This window comes from Ornithorhynchus anatinus, chromosome 16 (genome assembly GCF_004115215.2).
Source record: "Ornithorhynchus anatinus isolate Pmale09 chromosome 16, mOrnAna1.pri.v4, whole genome shotgun sequence".
Taxonomy (NCBI): Eukaryota; Metazoa; Chordata; class Mammalia; order Monotremata; family Ornithorhynchidae; genus Ornithorhynchus; species Ornithorhynchus anatinus.
Window position 1 is genome coordinate 41,500,288 of NC_041743.1, and position 14,825 is coordinate 41,515,112.

Here is a 14,825-nt window from a genome sequence, read left to right on the forward strand (position 1 = left end):
CCCGGTTCTGCCCCTTGTCAGCAGGGTGACTGCGGGCAAGTCACTTCTCCTCTCTGGGCCTCAGTGACCTCATCTGGAAAATGGGGATGAAGACTTTGAGCCTCACGTGGGACCACCTGATGACCCTGTATCTCCCCCCAGTGCCTAGAACAGTTGTCTGCACATGTAAGCGCTTAACAGATACCAACCTGATTATTATCTGTTGCGGAATTGTCCATTCCAAGCGATCTGCACTAAGCAAGCGGTTAACAGATACCAACATCATTATTATCTGTTGCCAAATTGTCCATGTCAAGCGCTCTGCACATAGTAAGCGCTCAATAAACACTATCGAACGAATGAAGGAGCCGAGAGCGGGCAGCAAGAAGCTGATGGGGTGGTGAATGCGGAATCTCCCTCGACTGCGAGGCTTCAACTCCGCTTTCGGCCGTCCCCATTGAGCTCCACGGGGCCTGGCCAGCAGGGCCCTGGCCAGCAGGGCCCCGGCCAGCAGGGCCCCGGCCAGCAGGGCCCCGGCCAGCTCATTGCCGGGCGTTCCCGCGGCCTGTCGGGAGTTGTAGTCCTCCACCCGCGCGGGGCAGGACGGGATCGGTAGTTTTTCCTTCCCCGGGCCTGGCCGGGCTCTTGCCTTTCCCGGCAGCCCCCGCGAGGCGGCCGGCCGCCGATTGGCCGCGCCGGGGGCGGGCGGCGGGGCCGTTGGTGGGGATTTCCGGTGCGAGGCCGGAGCCGGTGGCGCCCGGGGGAGGCGGGAGGGAGAGGCCGCTGAGGTGAGGCGAGGGGGAGCGGGGCGCCGCCGTGGCGGGATGTTGGGGGGAAGGCGAGGGGCCGAGCGGCTGAGGGAAAGGGGGGGCGCTAGTGCGCCTGCGCGGGAGAGAGCGGAGGCCGTCGTGGAGCCCGAGGCGCGGGACCGGACAGGACCGGACCCGCCCAATTCCTCTCGGCCACATCGCCTTCCCCCGGGGCCCACCGAGCCTCGCTTCGGGAGCCGCCTCCCCCCAGGGGGGCTGCCGAGATTGCCCCCGGTTGGGCTCCGTCCGCCCCCGGGCCTGGCGGCATCGCCACCTCAGCCGGGGTCCGGCCCCGGCTCCTGAGGCCTAAAGGACGGGTTGGCAGCTGGCCAGCCGCTGCCCTGGCGGGAACCACTCAATTAACGGGGCGGCCCGGGGGGGATTAGTGATAATAATAAGGGTGTTTGTTAAGCGCTTACTGTGTGCGAAGCACTGGGGAGGATATTAGACTGGAAGCCCGTCAGTGGGCGGGGACTGTCTCTATCTGTTGCCGATTTGTCCATCCCGAGCGCTTAGTACGGTGCTCTGCACGTAGTAAGCGCTCAAGAAATACTATTGAATGATCAGGCTGGCCCACGGGGGGCTCACAGTCTTAATCCCCATTTTACAGCGGGGGTAACCGAGGCCCGGAGAAGCCAAGCGGCCTGCCCGAAGTCGCACAGCTGTCAAGCGGCGGAGCCGGGATTTGAACCCACCACCTCGGACTCCCAAGCCCGGGCTGTTCCCACCGAGCCACGCTGCTTCTCAACCCCAAGGAGCCGCCCCAGCGTTCTCCACCCTGGGGCCCCGAAGACGACGCCCTCACGCCGTCGCTCTAACGACCCCTGCTTTTCTCTTTGGAGGATTCGTCCAACCTGGGCCTCCGAGACCGGACGAAGATGAAGAACCAAGACAAAGGGAGCAACGCCGCCCGGCCGCCCGCCAGCCCGGCCAAGGCCAACAGCGGCCCGGGGCCGGAGGACGCCGCCGGGCCGGAGTCGTCGGGCCGGGCCGGGCCGGCCAACTCGGCCCGGACGACAGACGGGGATCCCAAGGGCCACGGCGGCCAAGCGCGGGCGAAGAACGGGGGTGTGTTTCGACTCCGTGGGCCGCAGACTGGAGCGAGAGGGGCCGGGAGAAGGGGAGGCTGTCGAGGTTTGCACGTAGCTGGCGTTTAGCCAGGGCCAGCGGGGCTGGCATTTGGGAGAGGACTGTGGTCAATCGGTAGTATTCATGGAGCGCTTGCCGTGGGCTGAGCCCTGTACTAAGCGCTTGGGGACGTACGGTATGACAGCCGACGTGGGGCCTTTAGGGCCTGGACGTGAGCCGTTGGGTTTGTTGCCGGGATTTGGGAGGCCAGTGGATTTTCCTGCCCTATTCATTCATTCACTCATATTAAGCGCTTACCGTATGCAGAACACTGTACTAAGCGCTTGGAAACAGAGACAATCCTTACCCAACCACAGGCTCGCAGTCCAGAAGGGGGGGATATGCCGGCAGCCATGGGTTAAGGGGGCAGAGAGGGTGCATCTTTCCAACCGTGGCTACTCGTGAGCTCGCATTTTCCGTCCCAGGCAAGGTGCTCAGGGAAAACTCAGGCTCGATTAGAGGAAGTGGCAATAGGGGGTGGTAGCCACAACCCCCTCCCTGTATGGGAACTCATCTGTCATCGGGCCAGTTCTAGGAAGTCCCTGGATAAGACATTGGTGACTCACACGCTCCTCGAACTGTTGTGTGTTCCCAAGGGCCCAGAGGCCCCGACTGGTCCCTGATACTGTGCATGCGGTGGGTGTTAAACACTGCTGATGTTGGGAATAGTCGGTCTGCATTGGGCTTGCGTGAGTAGAGTTAAAAACAGGTATGTGGGAATCCCGGGGAAGGGTCTCCCTTGTGTTCATTCCCAACTGTCCCCACAGCTCCGCCGGCTGCCGCGGGAGAGGGCAAGGCCAAGACCCCACAGCCGGTCCCTCGAGATGTGGCGGAGGAGCTGAGCAGGCAGCTGGAAGACATCTTGAATACCTACTGCGTGGACGCCAACCAGGAGGGGCCCGCTGAAGACGGGGGCCAGAGCGAGCCCCCCGAGCCCGATGAGGTGGAGAAGGGCCGCGGCGAGCCGGTGCGGAACGGAGAGCGGGAGCCCGGGTGCCCCGAGGTCAACGGGGAGAAGGAGGGCCCCAAGCGGGAGGCCGTCAGCGTGGAAGAGGTCCGAGCCAGCGACGAGGCAGGAGACCGAGACCACAAACGGGTGCAGGAGAGGAAGAAGGCCAAAGGGCTGGGTGAGCCATTTGAGGGTTTGAACAGAGTGCCAAGCAGTTGTGGGGGTGGGGCGGGGGTTCCCTGTGCTCCTGGGAGAGGCGGATGGGGTGGTTTGAGCCCGAAGAACCTTTGCCAGGGAACTGCAGCAGACAGTAATTAGGAACGGGGTCAAGGCAGAAGAATTATGGCCATGGGGCTTGAGGGTAGTTGGATGGTTGCAGAACTCCCTGGAAAAACTCCCTGGTCCCGTTTGCTTCTCGCCGGCCTTGTAGGGAAGGAGATTACGCTGCTCATGCAGACGCTCAACACCCTGAGCACCCCGGAGGAGAAGCTGGCAGCCTTGTGCAAGAAATACGCCGAACTGGTCAGTGCCCTTCGTGCCACGCCCTCGTCCTTGCCCCCAGAAGGCGGGGAGGGGGGACATGGGGACAGACCGCCAGGTGGGCTGACCTTCACCTCGGTTTGGGAAAAGAGATGGGTCATTATGTAGCTTAGAATCCAGGGGAGCAGGCCAAGGCAGGAGCTGGTTTCAACTCTCCCAATCCCAGAGGGAGAGCTGGGGCGTCTACACCTCCGATGGCTCGCCTGTCATTTGAAGGGGTGGCCTGGTCGCGAGGGGGAAAGTCTGGGGCGTGGAGCTGTCTGGATGGAACCATTCTGAGGCGCGGTGGGTGATTCAGGATCCTCCAGCTCTCTTGAATGAGCCCCAAGCCCTGACGACTTGCTCGATTCATTTATTCAGTCGTATTCATTGAGCACTTACTGTGTGCAGAGCACTGTATTAAGCGTTTGGGAGAGTTCAGTAAACAGGCTCATTCCCTGCCCATAATGAGCTTGCACCATCTCCGGTGGTTCTTGCACTTGCTCTGTGTGGCAACCTGAGGGAGTTTGGGTCTGAAGGGCTTCGCCTCTGGCCTGCTGGGTGACCAGGGCCCAGCCTCTTATCCTCTCTGGGCTTCATTTTCCTCAGACCCCTAGTCCTCCCTCCCTCTTAGGCAGTGAATCCCACATTGGGTAGGGACCGCCTAATTCTGACAGAGTGCTCGGCACAGAGTGAGCGCTTTAGTGAATTATCTTAATTGAAGGGTTCTATGGGCGGTGTTCGGTGGGTCTCTGGGCCGCCATTAGAGAAGGGTAATAATAATAATGTTGATATTTGTTAAGCGCTTACTCTGTGCAGAGCACTGTTCTAAGCGCTGGGGGAGATACAGGGTAATCAGGTTGTGGTTGTCCCACGTGAGGCTCACAGTCTTAATCCCCATTTTACAGATGAGGTAACTGAGGCTCAGAGAAGTGAAGTGACTTGCCCACAGTCACACAGCTGACAAGTGGCAGAGATGGGATTCGAACCCATGACCTCTGACTCCCGAGCCCACACTCTTTCCACTGAGCCACGCATTGGTGGGATGTGGCTTCTGGGTCCCTTGTCCAGTCAGGTGAGGGTTTCCAGCCCAACCTGGCTCTTGTGAACAGCGAGGGAAGGGTCGTGGACCCGATCAAGCCGCCTCCTGCTCGCCCACTGGAACAGACTGGCGTTCTGTCACCGGGCCTGCCACCTCGAGGCCCGGTGACTCGCCTTTTCCTCAGCCTCATCTTTCCTGACAATGCCCAAGTTGCGGGTTTGAGAACGACATAGAAACAGCGTGGCATAGTGTCTAGAGCATGGGCTTGGGAGTCAGAGGTTATGGGTTCTAATCCCGGCTCCCTCACTTTCCTGCTTTGTGACCTTGGGCAAGTCACTTCTCTGCGCCTCATTTGCCTCATCTGTAAAACGGGAATTGAGATCGTGAGGGCAATGTCTGTGTCCCGCTCGATTTGCTTGTACCCTCCCCAGTGCTTAGTACAGTCCCTGGCACCTAGTAAGCGCTTAACAAATACCATTATTATTATGGTTGTTGTTATTATTCCATGAGGCTGAGACTCCCCCAGAAATTTGGGAGGGTCAGCCGGGCTCTCTACCTACCACTCGATGCTCGGTTTCCAAGTGTTCTAGGATAAGTGTGGGAAAAGACAGTGTTGATGAGGATGATGATAGTGATATTGATTGAACACTTTCTGTGTGCTAAACTAGGGTTAGGTACAGATAGGATAGATCAGGCACAGTCCCTGTCCAGCCTTGGGACTCCCAATCTAAGAGGGAGGAAGAACAGGTATCTTATTCCCATTTTCCGGTGGAGGCAACAGAGGCCCAGAGAGGTTAAGCGCTTTGTCCCAAGTCACCCAGCAAGGCCGGTGACGGAGCCAGAACCAGGACTCGGGGTCTCCTGATTCCTGGTCCTGTGCTTTCTCCCCATCCCTGATCCCCAGAGTTTGGAGAATGATTCCCAGAGGAGTCCCTGCCTCCTCACTTCCCGACCCTCTGCCTCCACTGCCAGCCGAGCACTAAAGGGGCAGGTTCGTGCTGCTTATTGTGATCAGGTGCCAGAGGGGCAGGTCTGTGCCGCTGGGTGTGCTCTGCCATCGCTGGGCTGAGATCGTGGGTGAGGGCCGCCGGGCACTCTGGCCGGGAGCTGCCCCGGGCCCAGACGGGAGAAATTCCGCCGCTGTTTTATGGTACGGTGGGCTGTTGGCGCTGCAGCCTGGGATTGGGGTTTGGAACCAAGGGCCAAGTTTGGGTGCTTCCTGCCTGGGGGTAGGGTGCGCTTCCAAAAGAGCAGCTTCTCCCAGGCCGTTTCGAAAGCAGCGGCAGTTCTTTTTTCAAGCCAATATTTCTCAGTTCTCATCATTCTGTAGGCAGCGGTGGCTGCCCTCTCCCGGCCCAAACGCCCACCCTGTCCCAGCCACCTAGCGTTTGCACCCTTCTCCTCTCCTCGACCCCTCGCCTGATGGCTCAGTGTTCCCTTTTTTGGCCACCGTCCCCCCACCCCTCCTCTGCCCAGCTGGAGGAGCACAGGAACGCCCAGAAGCAGGTGAAGATTTTGCAGAAGAAGCAGACGCAGCTGGTGCAGGAGAAGGACCACCTGCGGGGCGAGCACAACAAGGCCATCCTTGCTCGCAGCAAGCTGGAGAGCCTGTGCCGCGAGCTCCAGCGGCACAACCGCACTCTGAAGGTGAGGCTCCCGGCCCCCCTGCCCGCACGGTGACCTGCACACCATGCTCAAGGTGTGGCCTGCTGGCCCCGGGGGTCGGTTTCTGGGTTGTCGGGTTTGGGGGTGGAGGGGCAGTGTCCTCCTCTTCAAGTGGGAACTAAGCCCGGTTGGGCAGAGTGGCCCCAAATCCCATTCTCAGGCATCCCCCCGGCCCTCGCTGCATGGGGGCGGGACGGGGGGCAATATGTGGCTGTCATCTTGGGGGCTGCCGCCAGGCCTGGCCAGACAGCCCCCTCTCTGACCGTGGTTCCCGGTCCAACCAGGAGGAAGGCGTCCAGCGGGCCCGCGAGGAAGAGGAGAAGAGGAAGGAAGTGACTTCCCACTTCCAGGTGACACTAAACGACATCCAGCTCCAAATGGAGCAGCACAATGAGCGGAACTCCAAACTGCGCCAGGAGAACATGGAGCTGGCCGAGAGGCTCAAGAAGCTCATCGAGCAGTACGAGCTGCGGGAGGAGGTACCCGCCCGGGTGTTGGAGATTGTCAGAGGGCAAGGGAGGGGCGGGATCCAGAAGGCCCGGGAGGGGTCGAGTCGCAGCCGAGACGGACCCGGAAAGATCTCGTCTACATCAGGTCAGTGGTCCACGGCCACTGCTCCCTGGCACCGCAGAGGGGCCCTCTTGTTGTGCAGAGCTGTCTTTCCACCCGCCTTCCTCGGTTCTGAGGTGTCGAGCTCTAGCAGACCTCCTTCTCCCTCGTCCACCACCTCCCAACCTCTGGACCCTTGGTTTCCCTTGGCAGCATATAGACAAGGTCTTCAAGCACAAGGATCTGCAGCAGCAGCTGGTGGACGCCAAGCTCCAGCAGGCACAGGAGATGCTGAAGGAGGCCGAGGAGCGGCACCAGCGAGAGAAGGACTTTGTAAGGCCCAGCGGTGGGGGCCGGGGGGGGAGGTGTCCTATCCCATCTAGACTCCCTGCTTCCTGCATCGGGGGCCAGAGGGGCAAGAGTCAGGTGGCCGCCAGCTAGGGCCCGGTCAGCTCTTCGGTCCTCCCCGCCGGGCATTGAGGTCCGGCCTGACTGCGGTACAAAGGGGCAACTGAGACACTGGCTTTGGGGCTCCCGTCAAGAGAGCTCATCGCCTGACCGGCCCCCGGTTGCTTTCCCCGAACAGCTCCTGAAAGAGGCCGTGGAATCCCAGAGGATGTGCGAGCTGATGAAGCAGCAGGAGACTCACCTCAAGCAGCAGGTAGGGCCGCTAGGCCCCAGCCCCCCTCCCCTGATCACCGCTCCCCTCGCCCGCCCCTCTGACCACTGCTCCCCCCAAGCAACGAGGGAAGTAGCCCCATATGCTCAGCTCCCGCCCCTCACCCCCTGTATCTCCAGCTGGCCTTGTACACGGAGAAGTTTGAAGAGTTCCAGAACACCCTCTCCAAGAGCAGCGAGGTGTTCACCACATTTAAACAGGAAATGGAAAAGGTAACGGGGGAGCCTTCGTGCAGGGGAAGATGGGCCAGTGGGTGCTCAGACGTGCTAGGGCGGGGCGCCACTCCGCCTAGGCGGCTGGCTGCGTGGCCTCCCCTTCGGGATGTGGCCAGGCCAAGGACCGGCAGAGTCCTTCGTGGACGCCCCCTCGGGCTGGTGGGGGAGTTCCCTTCCCCTCGTTTCCCTCAGACTTCCACCAAGAAATGGGGTTGTAACACCCTTCCCCTCAGCACCGTAAAAGTGTTTGAAGCTGTCTCCCAAGTGTTTAGTACAGAGCTCTGTACACCGTAGGTGGGAAAAGTTAGTTGAGAGCAGGGATCGTATCTGCTAAGTCTCGTTAGAGGGTAGTGGCTTGGAGAGGACTCACATTTGGTTCATCCGGCCGCTCGGGAAGCCTGGACGGCCAAAAGCCTCTATGGGTTTGCTGGGCGGGGGCGGATTTGGATCCATAGCTGGATCGGCGGTCCGCACTGGAGACCTAGAGCTGAAGGTTCGGGATGTTGGGTGTGGGTGTGCTTGATCAGTAAAACGGTCGAACCAGAGGGCAACCAGCCCCAGTTCCCCTGAGCCACTTGGGGCTCAGATGCAGGATGGAGACCAAATCCTGGGCCGGGAGGACTTGTAACGACCTTGCCTGTGGCCGTGTCAGAGAGCGGTGGTAAAAGACGTGTAGGGCTGGCAGAGGTAGCATTTATTGAGTCTTCAGTGAGTGTGGTGTGCTAGTGTAAGTTCTTGGGAATAGCCCAAAATAAGCTCGGGGCACATTCCCTATCCCCAAGGAGCTTCTGCTCTGGGCGGGGAGACGGACATAGTAGGATTCACAAGTGATCGAGTTGATATACTTAACTGAACAGATAGTTAAAAAAGGCACACATCCATCAGTGCCGAGGGTGGGTAGAAGTGAGTTCAGAACTGCCGGTGGCCCCTGTCCCGTCGTTCTCGGATCCCCGGAGGGCCGTCGGGACGGCCCTCGGCCCCCTAACTCCACTTCCGTCTGTGGCACAACCCAGATGACTAAAAAGATCAAGAAACTGGAGAAAGAGACGACCATGTACCGGTCCCGGTGGGAGAGCAGCAACAAGGCCCTGCTGGAGATGGCCGAGGAGGTGAGCGAGACGTGTGGCCCTGTGGTGGCAGGGAGGCGGGTTCCGTGGGGGCCTGCCCCGTTCCCCCCGACTCCCCGCTCAGTCCTGCCCATTTCACTGGGACCTGGGGGGCAGAGGGTAGGGAAGGGGGCGGTGCGCCCAGTCCTCTGATTTGCAGAGGACCCAGGGACGGCCCTGTGGTCGTAGGAATCGCTGCTTCATCATGGGCCGCCATGACGATCGGGGAACCTCCACACGAGCCCCAAGCTTTAGGAAGTGGGAGGGCGATGGTGAGAGTGAGTGTGAGGACAGGGAAGAAAGGAAGTGAAAATCCCAAGCGATGATCCCAAAGGAGCAAGAGGCAGAAGTTGCAAAGCCATAGGGTCGGGGTGGAGAACGGAGCGCCGGCCTGAGGCTTGTGACAAGAGACCGTGGCCGGGCACCGTTCTCCGGACGCTGCTCACTGCCCGCTGCTGTGCTGTCTAGAAAACGCTGCGCGACAAGGAGCTGGAGGGCCTGCAGGGGAAGATCCAGCGGCTGGAGAAGCTCTGCCGGGCCCTGCAGACCGAGCGCAACGACCTGAACAAGAAAGTGCAGGACCTGAGCGCCCAGGCCCCCCTCCAGGACCCGGCCGCCACCCGCCGCCAGGACCAGCCCCACGAGCCGGGCAGCGAGGAGGCAGCGGCCGACGGCCCTCGACAGCCTGGCCCGGGAGCTCCGGGCCAGGCGGGTACAGCGCCCGCCGTGCCCTCCGCGGACTAGACCCCGGAGGAGCCCGGGGACGCGGGGAGGGCGGCCGGGGGAGGTGGTCGGACCCGCGGGCCAGGTTCCGGGGCCCCGGGGCTGCCATGAGGCATCCGACACTTTCCAGGCAAGACGTGGGGAGGTGGTTTATTTATATGTGTATATATACACACACATATATTGTATATCTATGTATGTATGTACACATATATATGGCCTGTGGGTATGTGTGGGGCCACCTGCCTTGGGCGGAGATGCGTCAGATGGGCCTGCTGCCCAGTGTGCGTGCGTGTGTGTGTGTCTGCGGGCCGATGTTCCCTCTGGCTCTCCGGGGATCCGGGCCGGTCGAATGCTTTGTCGTTGGGGGATCTGGACGCTTCAGGGAAGAGCTGAGCTCTGGATCGGCTGCGTCGGAAAAGCTGGCGGGCAGGTGATCTGCGATCTGCTCTGTCGCGCCTCCCCCGCCCCCCCCCCCAACCCCTCCCGCCGCAGGGGGATGAGCTGAGCTCGTCTCTTGAGTGCTCGCTGGAGGAGTCCCACCTCGGAGCTTACCCCCCCAGTGGGTGTCCTTGCCCTCTCCTCTCTCCCTCCCCCCTGCGGCGTGCCAGACACTACCTGGGGCCGGCACAGACCGGGACACTACGTGGAGACGGGCGTTCGGACTTTTTCCTCGGGGTTGTGGGGATGGGGAGATGGCAAGGGGTAGCCTGCCTGGGGAAGGATCCGTGAAAGAGTCGGGCGGGGGGGAGGGGCGGGAGAGGTGGGTGGGAGGGAGGGGATAGAGAGACCGTGGACTCTGAGGAAGAGCAAAGCATTTGAACCTGGCTCTCCCATCTTCCTCGGAATCAACGATGTGGATCTCTAGCCTTATCAATCACAGTTGCCTCTCTATCCTGCGCGCACATACGCACGCACGCGCACACACACATGCACAAAGGATCAAAAAGAGATCATCCAAAGGTTTATTTCTCGAAGTTTACTTTTGCACACGAGCGTGTTTGAGTCGAGAACCGGAAGAGGGAGGAAGGAGAGTGGTTACAAGAAGGTGTTCCCGGGAGCCCTCCCCCAACCGACGCCTGCCGGTCGGACACCCCCGAGTCGAATGATGTCGAGTGCCAGTCCTGGAGTCCAAGCCGTGCCCGGGGAAGGAGACAGCGAATGGTGGAGGCCGGTGGTGCCCAGGACGGGGCTCCGGCATCCCGGCCACCACCCCTCTCATCAGCCTCTTCTTCCACCGGCACTGCCGCCTCAAGGATCGATCAGCCACTTGGGGAGATGCAGAGCCATGGACTCCGATACTCCACCCTGCCTGAATAGGGGAGCAGCCGCAGTCACTGACCAGAAACCCGGGCTGCTGCCTCAAAGAACCCTCCGGGCTGAGGTAATCGACACAATGCAAGAGGCAGCTTCTCCTGAGGTTTCACCAGGACTGAGCTAAAGAGAGGATGGATGCAGCTGCTTTTGACCGGCTTTCTCCGCCCCACGTCCCCGGTGGAGGTGAGGAATGGATGACTCGCCAGCCTTGCCCACCTTTGCTCTCCTGTGGCCCAGAGCTGGTTGCAAGCCCCTTCTACAAAGACCCTTCTGCAAGCAGTTCCACCAGAGCCCTTTTCCCATTCCGCCCTCCTTCTGGCCCGGAGGGTCACTTCCCCAACCAGCCAAGATACTCTGGAAGTTGGGGTGCGGCTATCCTGCTCCCTGGAGGGGGCCTACACCACCCAAGTTCCCAAAATCCTCTTCCACCCCCCGGGGCTCTGCCTCGTGGGACCACAGAGGCCAGAGCCACAGGTGGTGCTGGGGCAGACTGGCCCAGAGGATTTCCCAGCACTTCGACAGGCCAGAGTCTCGGCACCCTTGTCTCCACCTGCCCTCGGTCAACTCCCCACTGTCTCGCAAAGTGATATTTTACCAAACGCTAAGGAGCACCAAATCATGTTGGAACTCAAGACTTCAGTCTGTGTGGGAGCTTCTGTCAGAAGCCTCTGTTGCCTCCCCTCGGGCCCTCTGGGGTCCTTTTTCCTCCGGGCAAGTTCTGGTCTTCCATGGCAAGACAGACCAAGCTGGGATTCCCAGGTCTCGTGGGAGGCCGGCCAAGAGTTCTCTTCCTGCTGGCTCTTTGCATGCCGGGACTTGACACAGCCCCATCGCAGTGGGGGCTGGGGACAAGGGCTCGACAACGGGGCCCTGAGTAGGCTCAGGTCTGCGCTGGGGATGTGGCCCTTGGGTCAGCCGGGAAGAGCTGCAGGCAGGGCGGGGGTCGGCATAGTTCTCAACTCAACTTCTGCTACCTCTTGGAGCCGCCGTATGTGTCTGCGGGGGGTGGGCTGGGCCGCCCCCCGCCGGAGCCCCCAGACCCAGGCCACCACTTCCCCGCTGGCCCCAACCACGCAGCGACACTAGGGCTTCGGGGTGACCGCGGCCCAGGACTGACTGCCTCGAGGTCCGTAGTCATCAGCGCCTCTGAGGCAACTGTTTCCTCCCACCTGCCCGTTGAGCGGAAGTCTTCTCTTTTTAACTCTCCTTCCGGCCCCCGACCTTGCTCCGAATCTTCTCCAGGTACCCTGAGGCCCCCCCACGCCTTGGCCTCTGACTGATCCCCCGAGCATTCCCAGACCACCCTGGCGCAGAAGAGGCTGTGGGCCCTCAGGGGCTCCCGCCACTTACCGGTGCTGGCCGGGCTGGCGTCGAGGAGCTCCCCAGGAGGGAAGGCTGCAACTTCAGCGGCACCAGAGCTGGCTGCTGACCTTGATGGGGACCAGTAAACAGTTCGGGCCCTTTTGTTCCATCCCCGAGACTCAACCCCTATTCGACTCTTCTTTCCACCCTTGCTTGTTTGGCCGGGGGAAAAGAGAACATTGAACAAGGACTCTTCAAATGAGCCCATGGCCTGTTCCCGCAGTATGGTGACTTACAGCGGCAGCATTGGTGTCACAGGCCCATCCAGAGACTGCTGACTGGTGGGGATCCCACCTGCACCCCACCCCGCTCCCATCTGCTTCGAATGGGCACAGGCGAAGGCTTAGCCGAACAGGACAAAGGGTCGGCCTAACCCCGCCGTCCAGGCAGGGATGGGCTCGCCGCACCTGGGCTGCTCTCGGCAGTCTCTGTGTCCCACCACCCCAGGCGGGCCCCGGAGCTGCCTTGTTGGCAACCCGTGGTTCGCTTCCCTTTCATGGCGGTGGCTTTCACAACAGCTGGGCTCGGTTCGGGTGTATTTTAAACCACATTAAAAAGACTCTCTTGCCTTAACTTGTTCTTTGGTTCAATGGCCCGGGGACAGATCTACAGCCAAATTTTCCCTTGTCCTCCTCCACCCACATCTCGTCCTTGCAGGACAGGCTGCTCCTCCCGCGGAAGAAGAAAGCGGCAAGCCGGAGCCACGGGACCAGGTGGGCCGTTTGCGTGCTTGCCTGCCTGTAGCCTGGCTCCTTTTCGAAGCCAGGATCTGTGCTCAGTATAGTTTACTCTTAAACCCTGTGTCTCTTTCCTAAGACTGTGGACCGAGCTGGTCAAGAGGGTCCCTACTCTTGAGCTGGGACCAGCCACGGGGAAGTTTGGAGGAAGGCAAACCCCAAGCTTCAGCCATGAGCCTGGCGGTTATTACCGATGGGGATTGATCGGAAGCCATAGTTTGGGGGGTGATGGGAGAATCGATCTGGCGGGCGCAAAGAGGGAGCTCAAAGACCTGAGGTGGCCTGGAGCCTCCTTGTCCATCCCTCTGCCTCCGAGAGTCGGTTTTAGAGAGGGAGCGGGTCTACTGGAAATGGGCTGAGATTTTTTTTTTAAAGATTGCTTACCATTTACCAAGCACAATACTAGGCACTGGGATAATTACAAGATAATCACATGAGGCTCACAATCTGGGAGGGAGAACAGTTACTGAATCCCCATTTTACAGATGAGGAAACTGAGGCAAAGAGAAGCTAAGTCATTTGCCCAAGGTCACAAAGGGGCAAGTGGAAGAGCCAAGACTGAAACCCAGACCATCTAAAGGAAGAAGGATTGGCTGAACCACACGAGCAACAGCTGATCCCAAGCCACGACCACCCTCCACATCCCTTTCTCTGGATGCCAAAACCCTGACTGGCGGAGGCTGAAGGACAGACTCAAGATGGGAGGGAGGGAAGGAGAAATCTTTTAGGTTCCTTCAGGCTGTTTCTGTCCCCTCCGTTTTCCACTCGGGTTTTGTGTTTTCTGCTTCTGTGAGTCGACACGATCCAAAGGCTAACACTCAGGGTGGAGGCCTGAGAGGATCAAAAGCCAACCCAGATGACTGGAGGTGTGAGATAAGGAAACGCTGGGGGCTGTGTCTCTGTCCATCTGTCTCCCCGCTAGACTGTAAGCACCTCCTCGTAGGCAGGGAATGTGTCTACCAACTCGTTCTGTTGTTATATTGTACTCTCCCAAGTGCTTAGTACAGTGCTCTGCACACAGTAAGCTCTCAATAAATGCAAATTCCTGACTGACTGCTAGGGAGGGAGGGAGGAAGAGATGTAGGGCCAGGAAACATTGAGCGCTGGGTCCCTGGGGGTAGGGAACAGGGGGCTTGCTGCTGCCCCAGCCCCTGACAGGGATCTGTCCGGACCCAGCGGAGACTTTTCAGCCTGTGCATGGTTTAAGCAGAGGGGTAATATGAGCTTAGGGAGAAGGAGGCTTTTGTTTATGCTGCATGTGGCCAGAGGCATCTTAGGTATGGGTCTACTGCTTTCTGGACCAGTGGCGCCTGTGGGCTCAGCTGGGCTCCGTCTGGGCTAGTGTCTTGTCCGCCCTTAGGACCTGCCTTCAAGGTGCGGGGCTCTACAAAACACCAGGATTAATAATTTTAAAAATAAGGATAACGGTGATCATGGTGATCATTGAGGTATATGTTAAGTGCTCGCCCTGGGCTCAGTCCTCAGCATTGCGGTAGAGACAAGATAATCAGGTCAGACATAGTCCCTGTCCCACACGAGACCTCACAGTCTGAGCAGGAGGGAGAACAAGGGTTGAATCCCTACTTTAGAGATGAGGAAACTGAGTTTTAGAAAAGCTAAATGACTTAGATTCAGATACGATCCCTGGCCTCAAAACGGGGTTAACAAGTTCTCAAGGAGGAGTAAGAGACTCAGAAGCAATAATAGTCCATGGGGGCAATTCTTTTTGTGGGGGGACTTGGGTTTTTTTATGGTATTTGTTAAGCGCTTTGTGCCAGGCACTGTACTAAGTGCTGGGGTAGTTACAAGCTAATGAGGTTGAACAGAGTCCCCATCCCATGTGGAATTCATAATCTTAATTTTCATTTTATGGATGAGGTGACTGAGACCCAGAGAAGTGAAGTGACTTGCACAAGGTCACACAGCAGACAAAAGTGGCAGAGCCCGGATTAGAATCCGCAACCTCTGACTCTCAGGCCTGGGCTCTATCCACTAGGCCACGCTGCTTCATTCATTACCGGTCTCCTAACAGTCACGACTTTCCCT

At 59.5% G+C, this 14,825-nt stretch overlaps 1 protein-coding gene across 1 annotated transcript; it reads left to right on the forward strand.

The window, feature by feature from the left end:
• The first annotated feature begins 719 nt into the window (after positions 1–719).
• Positions 720–12,615, forward strand: TXLNA (taxilin alpha). The gene is made up of 11 exons (XM_029080871.2): positions 720–767; positions 1,631–1,856; positions 2,684–3,043; positions 3,296–3,387; positions 5,903–6,073; positions 6,376–6,570; positions 6,854–6,973; positions 7,227–7,301; positions 7,439–7,531; positions 8,548–8,643; positions 9,109–12,615. Exons 2-11 carry the CDS (start codon positions 1,667–1,669, stop codon positions 9,382–9,384), a joined length of 1,668 nt encoding a protein of 555 aa, XP_028936704.1. The 5' UTR covers positions 720–767; positions 1,631–1,666; the 3' UTR covers positions 9,385–12,615.
• The last annotated feature ends 2,210 nt before the right edge of the window (positions 12,616–14,825 follow it).

Excerpts from the sequence above, each read along its gene's own strand:
- TXLNA (XM_029080871.2), top strand. The coding sequence starts at position 1,667 with ATGAAGAACCAAGACAAAGGGAGCAACGCCGCCCGGCCGCCCGCCAGC. Across the intron at positions 3,044-3,295 it reads GAAGAAGGCCAAAGGGCTGG|GGAAGGAGATTACGCTGCTC; the intron begins GTGAGCCATTTG and ends CCGGCCTTGTAG. Across the intron at positions 6,571-6,853 it reads AGTACGAGCTGCGGGAGGAG|CATATAGACAAGGTCTTCAA; the intron begins GTACCCGCCCGG and ends TTCCCTTGGCAG.